This window comes from Callorhinchus milii, unplaced genomic scaffold, assembly GCF_018977255.1.
Source record: "Callorhinchus milii isolate IMCB2004 unplaced genomic scaffold, IMCB_Cmil_1.0 Scaffold1, whole genome shotgun sequence".
NCBI classification, from domain to species: Eukaryota; Metazoa; Chordata; class Chondrichthyes; order Chimaeriformes; family Callorhinchidae; genus Callorhinchus; species Callorhinchus milii.
This window is the reverse complement of record NW_024704742.1, coordinates 76,385,754-76,393,244: the sequence shown is the minus strand read 5'-3', so window position 1 is coordinate 76,393,244 and position 7,491 is coordinate 76,385,754. Positions and strand designations below refer to the sequence as shown.

The window sequence follows — 7,491 nt, the reverse complement described above, 5'->3', positions numbered from 1 at the left end:
CCTGCATACTTATTGGTTATGTGTGTGTATGTGTGTATGTGCATGGGGGTGGGTGGGGGGAAGGAAGGTAGGAAGAGGTCAGTTTTGGTCTCTGCAATCAATTTGCCCTTCAACCCTCACTGTTGAGGTTCACACATGAACAATGACCACATGGAAGGGTATTCAGAGCAATCAAAGCTATGAATGATTTCAGGGAAGAATTAATACATTATGTGTACTGTGCTGGTATAGACAAAGCAAGCAACAAGTTGATTTAATACAAGCCTTTGTTTAATACTTTTGATACTATATTTACATTTTTAATTCAAGTGTAACAAATTTATATAAACATTAAATAACATTAAATATCAAATAAATATAAACAAATCAGCCAAGTAGTTTTATTTCTACTGAAACTAGTATATTCTTTAAGCGACCCATTATAAAAACACAGGCATCCTACAACAGATGCAAATGAAAGTCAGGATTTTTTTCTTCCCTTCATGCACGTTAGTAGCTACAGGTACTAGTTTTCAGATTCTCCAATTTCTCAAGTGTCAAATCCAGGACATCCTGCAAACAAGTTTAACATCCGTTAATATCATTGTTCACGAATATAGCACACAATAGCAGCTACCAGTTCAATCGGAAGTTAAAATACTTTCTGCAGTCAAACCACATTAAACAGATCCTTTTGGTGCCGCAACACCTTCAGAGTGGGAATGTTGCAGATGCAGGTGTTAATAGGAAGTGCCACTAATCGCAAACCACCTCATCTTTATCTTAATATGTTTGTCTAGAATTGTATCTATATCCACAGCCAAAATCTTGACTTTGCTCAATTTGCTGGCTCTTCTCATGAGCTTTTCTGCATTTGATCATATTAAGAGATAACAGAATCTCACATTTTAAAAAAAAGCAAAGAACATTGCAAGAAACTCTGGAAGAATAACCAGGTTTGAGTGCTCCACTACAATAGGTGCAAATCATCTCCTCAAATGCATTTTCACATCCAAGTTGCTGAATAGGATGAAACACACAAGTGCAGACTACAGCAGGTTTAGAACCAACATTCTTTTGTAAAGAACAAATAGCTTACATTTTTCTACCACCTATAACACTGAAATGTCTGCATGCCCCCCGCTGTGCCCGCCACACCATCAGAAGTTGGGCCTTCAGCCTTTCTGCCCCCACCCTTTGGAACTCCATTACGGAGCCTCACCATGCAGTGAGTGACCAAGTTTATTTGGGGAGGGGGAATGTTGGCTAGTACATCGTGAGAAAATCCCTTCTCTTTCCGAACAGTACCATGGGATCATAAAATTCACCTGAACAGGCAGACAGAACCTTGGTTTAACTTCTCATCCAAAGGGTGGCACCTCTAACAATGTAGCACGTGTTCAGCTTTAGACTATGTGATTCAAAGTCCCCACGTGGGGCTTCAACCAAAAAACTTTTGACTCTGAGGTAAGAATGCTACCACTGAGCCAAGCTGACACAATGTTTTAATTGAACTACAGGCAAATACAAGGTGCACAGAATATAAAAGTGGGTATGATACCAATCCATTCAAGTCACCTTTTTTCAAACCATACGATTAATTTCTCCGAGCTTCTGCTTTTCTTCACTTTCAACCTCACGTGCATCTCTCAACTTTTTCTTACACCTGAAACAAGGAGATATTTGTAATTTCTAAATGTAAGACGTGAAAACTGAACTGATCTGTAACTTGTTTTGCAACATTCAGCAAATGTGATTGTAGTCAGAAAAGAGCCTCGCCCACGTACAACAAGTTGCACTGATATAGGACCCTTCATGCAGGATAGCATCTCAGAGCGCTATTTTCGGTATAAAATTAAACCAATCGTTAAGTAGCTTAACAGTTAAGTTGGTCTCATTACATATATATGGCAAATAATGCATATTTTTCGTAACCCATCAACCCTTGATAACCTTCTCCTGTAACAATTATAAGCATATGACAGACAGTCAAAATTTAGTTATACAAGTATGAAAGATAAGAAAGATTACGAAAGATTGTAAAGTTGCACTTACTGGAATATCACAGTGACAGCCACAATAATTGCAGCAAGGGTGAGCATTGCTCCCACGAGCAGTAATGCGATTGTGAGGCCATCAATTCTCTCCTTACTGGTTCCTACGCTCAGTACCTGAATGCCACAGCGTTCATTCTGGTACCCAGGAAGGCATCTGAAGAGAAAACAAATTGAAATATTAATGTAATTGGTTTTGCTGTGTTTTTTACATGAAATTTGGTGGGGAGATAACATACATGTTCTAAGATAAAATGGTCTTGTATCCTAAGACTGGGTGAAATTTAATGCCATATTAATAAGTATATCAGTAAAGGCCTGATAACTCCATCCTGGCTTAACTTGTTACTACCACATAAGTCATCATGCTATTAATTTCCCGGCTGCATTTGTTTGTGTTTATGCATATATGTAACTCGCCACACTGGATAATTCATCCCTGAACCCTTTTCCCTTGGAGTGACCAGTTATCAGGAGTTTACTCAAGATGATGTCTAACTCAGATTTTTTTTAAACACAAGGTTTTAGGTGGAACAAATTTACGCACATGGATGAGCTAACATAAAGCTCAACATTGGAATTCCTCTGACACTGCATGCACTATGTACTCATTTAATTGATGTGCTTTGCACAAGCATCCTCAACATATTCTGAAAGGCTGGCCAATTATAATGAATTGAGATATCAGACCTGAAGTTTTCTGTTGGTGTTTAGAGACTTTGCACCAGTCCCCAAAAGGATTACTCTGGTACTTTTGAGTCTCTTTCGCCAGCCTGAGCTGTCACTATGCTATGTGCCAGTACTAAGTGAGTACTACTTAAGGCAGGAACAGAAACTGCTTGTAAATCCAATCTCATAATATTCTTCTCCTGGATAGAAAGCTCCCTATGGCAGTAAGTGTATTATACTATGGCAATGTGCACCTTTGGTGGGAAACCCCAATATAAATGTACATTGTCAAAGTATGCTACATATACAATCACATTTTCCTTTCTGATGGAATTTCCAGTGTATCTTGCCTCCTGCACAGGTATTTGCGCACAGAATTGAAAAGCATCTATATGGGCCATGATTCATATAAATATACCCCAATTATTCATGATAAAAAATAAGCCCAGAGAGAAATATTTGTGAATTTAAAAAAATGTTCTGCCCATATCTATACTGGTAAACAAAAATTAGATGCAAATCTCAAAAGTATGTAACTTTTAAATGAAAAACAAGCTTCAAGACAGCCTTAACAGTTTTCAGTTCAATGTATATTGGAACCTTTAGATACACTTACATGCATGATGTTTTATTGAGTTCCTTCAAGAATTTGCATTTTCCATGAATGCAATAATTCTTGTACACAGTTTTACACAAATCGTTGAGTTTTTGCTTTCCTCTTTTTCTCCTGTTGTTTTTCTTTCCTTTGCTTCTTGCTTTTTTTGGATGAGCAATTTTCTTTTCACCTCTACTCCTGGGTTTAATGACTGGCTGGACTGATAATACAAATAGATATATTATTTCATACCAAACTTGGGGTACTCTGCACATTTCCATACATATCTAAGCAATTTTCAGAACTACGTTTCCAATGGATCTTAATGAAAAGTCTTCTTTCAGGTTATATGGCCAAAGACACAGGCAAATTAGGCACTCCAGTGTTACTGAACAATTGGAATGGAGTATAAAAGCGTGTTTCTTTCAGATAACGATTTTACAATAAGCAAACACTTTTAAGATGTCAGTAATTTTAAGATGCCACAAAATAACAAATTCTACACTGAAAATTAAGTAAAGTAGTTGATATTGTTGTGGAATTTAAAGTTTATTTAATAGAGAAGCATCCATGGCAGTATATTTTGATGAGTGCTGATGCATTAAATTGACATAAAAGAACACTGTAGGAATCATGGCACAAGAAAAAGAATGAACAAGTTTGACTGTAATCTCCAATATCCAGATTGCATACAGCAATATCCCATGAACAGCCATACAATGATGACCAAATTTTTATTTGGGGGATTTATTGCCCAGGATAATAAAGCTTCTTCTGAACCCAATTTTTACTTTAATTTGTTTGTCACATTCAGTGTTGTTGTACTTGAACGTGCAAAGCATGCCTAATGTATGCTTTTAAAGTTCAGATCAGTCAATCTACCAGAGTTTAAAAATCTACCTCAGGCAATGGAAATTACCATGAATGAAAACTTTGCCTTATCCACCCACACAAAAATCACCTGCCTTAAATTCTGCAGATGGCATTGTTGTGCCAGTGCATGGGTTCAGTCTCTGATATTACAGGACCAAGCGGTATATGAATTTGTGTATGATCATCCTTAACTTTTTTTTAAAAAAAGTCAGCGACTGCAATGCAATGTCCCATAAAGAGCCATGAAGTGAATGATCAATTTTATCTGGGGAGTTGTTGATCAGGACTCCAGGAAGAATAAACTCCATTTTTCAAACAGTGCTTTGGGAACGATAACTTTCAATCTGAACAGACAGACTGGAGCCAAGTTTAACGTTTCATCCAAAGATGGTTTACTGACAATTGGAATTCATTTATTCTGCTTCACACACCAATCTATCATCAATTGGATCTTACTCAATCTACCTAAATTATATATTAGGGACACTACTATTTGCTACTGAGGCACATGATGCACTATCTCTAGAAATGATCACTCTCTGATACCTTTCTGCATAACAAACTGAAGATGTACACCAGGATTCTAAATAATATTCCATTCCTGAATCCTGGTGTATTACTCAGCAACAAACTTTAATGACAGAAATGTATAATTGGCTAATCTTAGTTCGAGTCCCCTTAACATTTTGTAAAGGAAACATTAGACAATAAACAAGAATTAGATTGTGGGAAAAAAACTCTGAGGTTTAACCTCGTGTTGGAAAACTATACTCATCGGTATATTTCTGACATATGTACACTACATTTTCATTTTTAAAAACAAAGGGACATTCCGTACCTTTCCCTAATGATGTTCCATAGACTGGATCTTCAATTACCAATGCTTCGTAATCTTCATAGTCTTCATCTTCAAATTCATCCGCATAGTCCTCATCGCTGTCCACATAGATGCCATTGAATTGCACCGCAGTTACCTGCGGGGTCTGTTCAGGACTGTAGGTGGGAACCCCAGAAGACGCCAACAATCCATTGTCACTCTCACCCATACGTGCACCATAACCTGTCCAGCAACCGGCTGTCATAGCAAAATAACAACATTTAAAATTCAAGTCAACATTTATCCAGAACCGACTGAACAGGCCAATTTGAAATGACCTTTTTAAACCAAGAACAAAACCCTATGATTTTGTTTTTTTTAACCTGGATGCTGATCTAAAATTCTACCATTAGAAAGGCAACAACAACTTGCATTTATGTAGTGCCCCTCACAAAGGGGAGTGCCTTAAACCGACTTATACAAGAAAAAGTTAAGACAAAAGTTAACGACTAAAATTGAAGAGGAGCAATAAATTTCTAATTTTTGAAAAAAGTTTGACAAAAGGAAAAAAAGTCTTCCCTATGTCTAGAATTACAAACATTCATAGTTAACCGGATGACAGTAACCATAGTTTAGCACAAACTATTCCCTTTGATTGCCACCTGCCAACAGAATGCATGTGTGGCCCTTCATTCTAATTAATAATAAAGTCTTAACTCTAAATAATTAACGTTTCTTTTACCCGTAACGACAAAGAACAGTAATGGAGAGGAATGCATTACCTGCAGCTATGAGTAACAGTAGAGGCGAAGTGTACACCTTCCGCATTATCTGAAGAGTAAATCACTGCTCAGAGTGGCCCCAATGCCTCAGCGCTGCCTTATGTGAGTCCTTGTGCTGCTTTGCTGAGTGAGTGACTGAGTGAGTGAGTGAGTGAGTTTGTGTGAGTGTGTGTGTGTGTGTGTGTGTGTGTTAGTGACTGAGTGAGTGAGCAGTTGGGTGTGGAGGCGCAGCTATGTGTGTGTGTGAGAGAGTTTGCTCTCTCGCTCCTTTATACTCCCTCACCGCCTGGCAGCCCAGCCCTGCCCAGCCCAGCCCAGCCCAGCCCAGCCCTGCCCGGCCGGTCCGGCCCGCCCTCGCACTGACTCACCCTCCAAGCATCAGTGGGACGTGCTATCCCGGGCCGAGGAGACCGGCACAGACACGTCGGCTGGAGTGCTCTCCCGCTGATGGACTCACCGCTCTGACCGCTAATTGCTTTTTATTGCATCCCAAGTATTCCCTGAGGGCAACGTGAGCCCCAACGAGACGTGTCATTCCAAAGATCAGTCCCAGCAGTGCGGGCGAACAGTACACCTACAGTTCAAGGCGAGGCTTCACAGCTTTTATGAATGAGATTGTCTTATCCACACACTCACACACACACACACACACACCGAAATGATGGCCAATGTTATGCCGTACATTACAACTTTCCCACCGACGCACAGTCACAGCACTTCACAGAGAACTTTCTGAACGGGAGCTGAGGGGCTGGAACAGCGGTTAGAACAGGATGGGAATGACACCAAGCGACGAGGCTGGAGAATAAATATCACAAGATCTTGCCTTAAGGTTGGGGGGATCAAGAAATCTTTAATTGTGGGGGGTGGGGGTGGGGGGTGGTAGGTCCTGATATACAACGTGGAGCTCATAAGTCAACAGTCCATTACAGTACAGTGCCACACAAGTTTACATGTACAGTATACCTTTCCGGTCAGGAGGAATCTCAGGGTGCTGGACAGCCTAGGGTTTGCATCCAAATCTCCCAGGAGTGAGATAGCTGAATATTTTTTTTTTGGGGGGGGGGTGAGGGGGTGCTAGAGTACTGTGCCACAAGTACAAGAGAGCACTGGAAGTGATGCAGATTCATCGCCCCAACATGGCTGGACAAGTCCCAGGGAAGCGAGAGAAAGTGTCAGAGTCCAGACCAAAGGTGGAGACAAACTGTCATCAATAGGTAGGAATTCTCAGAAGGGAGCAGAGCTGGGCCTCAAAACGTTATGTTCGGATATTGTAACGGAACTACCCTGGAACTGTCTTTTCACACAGCGAGTTGTTCGGATCTGGAATGCATTGCCTGAAAGGAGGGTGGAAACCGATTCGATAACAACTATTTGGAGAAGACAACTTTTCAGGGCTATGGGGAGAGCGAGGGGAGTGGGATTGATTTGGATAGCTCTTTTCAAAGAGCGGGTACAGACACGATGGGACGAATGGCCTCCTTCTGTCCTGTGGAATTCTATGATTCTATGATACCCAAGGATGAGGCAATGATGTGTGAGTCAGAGTATGAGTTCTGTAGGTCAAAGATTGGCAGCCATCAGTGAAAGTGTAAATGAACAGTAACTTGATATGTAATAATAACAATCCTTGCATTACCGATGACTGTTAAGCCGTCAGCATGTTTGTGTATCTCTTCCGTTATTTACTTGATGCCAAGGACTATACAGTACCCCAGAAGC

The 7,491-nt window shown here is 40.1% G+C and overlaps 1 protein-coding gene across 3 annotated transcripts; it reads right to left on the bottom strand.

The window, feature by feature from the left end:
- Positions 1 to 275: 275 nt before the first annotated feature.
- On the bottom strand, positions 276 to 6,195 carry LOC103177685 (proheparin-binding EGF-like growth factor). 3 transcript variants are annotated; one of them, XM_007891974.2, is made up of 6 exons: positions 5,770 to 5,936; positions 5,009 to 5,245; positions 3,319 to 3,517; positions 2,035 to 2,190; positions 1,558 to 1,645; positions 276 to 552 (listed from the first exon to the last, which is right to left on the bottom strand). In XM_007891974.2, the coding sequence occupies exons 1-5, from the start codon at positions 5,813 to 5,815 to the stop codon at positions 1,564 to 1,566; spliced, it is 720 nt and encodes a 239-aa protein (XP_007890165.1). In that variant the 5' UTR covers positions 5,816 to 5,936; the 3' UTR covers positions 276 to 552; positions 1,558 to 1,563. The 3 variants fall into 3 exon arrangements, with proteins under 3 accessions (XP_007890165.1, XP_007890167.1, XP_007890166.1); XM_007891976.2 differs by lacking the exon at positions 5,770 to 5,936 and adding an exon at positions 6,138 to 6,195 and having other exon boundaries at positions 277 to 552; XM_007891975.2 differs by lacking the exon at positions 276 to 552 and having other exon boundaries at positions 1,557 to 1,645.
- Between the last annotated feature and the right edge of the window lie 1,296 nt (positions 6,196 to 7,491).

What these genes read in the sequence shown, in the direction of transcription:
- LOC103177685 (XM_007891974.2), bottom strand. Translation starts at nt 5,815, where the DNA reads ATGCGGAAGGTGTACACTTCGCCTCTACTGTTACTCATAGCTGCAG. An exon ending in ACTGTTACTCATAGCTGCAG is followed by an intron (nt 5,246 to 5,769) that starts GTAATGCATTCC and finishes TTGCTATGACAG; the next exon opens with CCGGTTGCTGGACAGGTTAT. An exon ending in GCTGTCACTGTGATATTCCA is followed by an intron (nt 1,646 to 2,034) that starts GTAAGTGCAACT and finishes TCCTTGTTTCAG; the next exon opens with GTGTAAGAAAAAGTTGAGAG.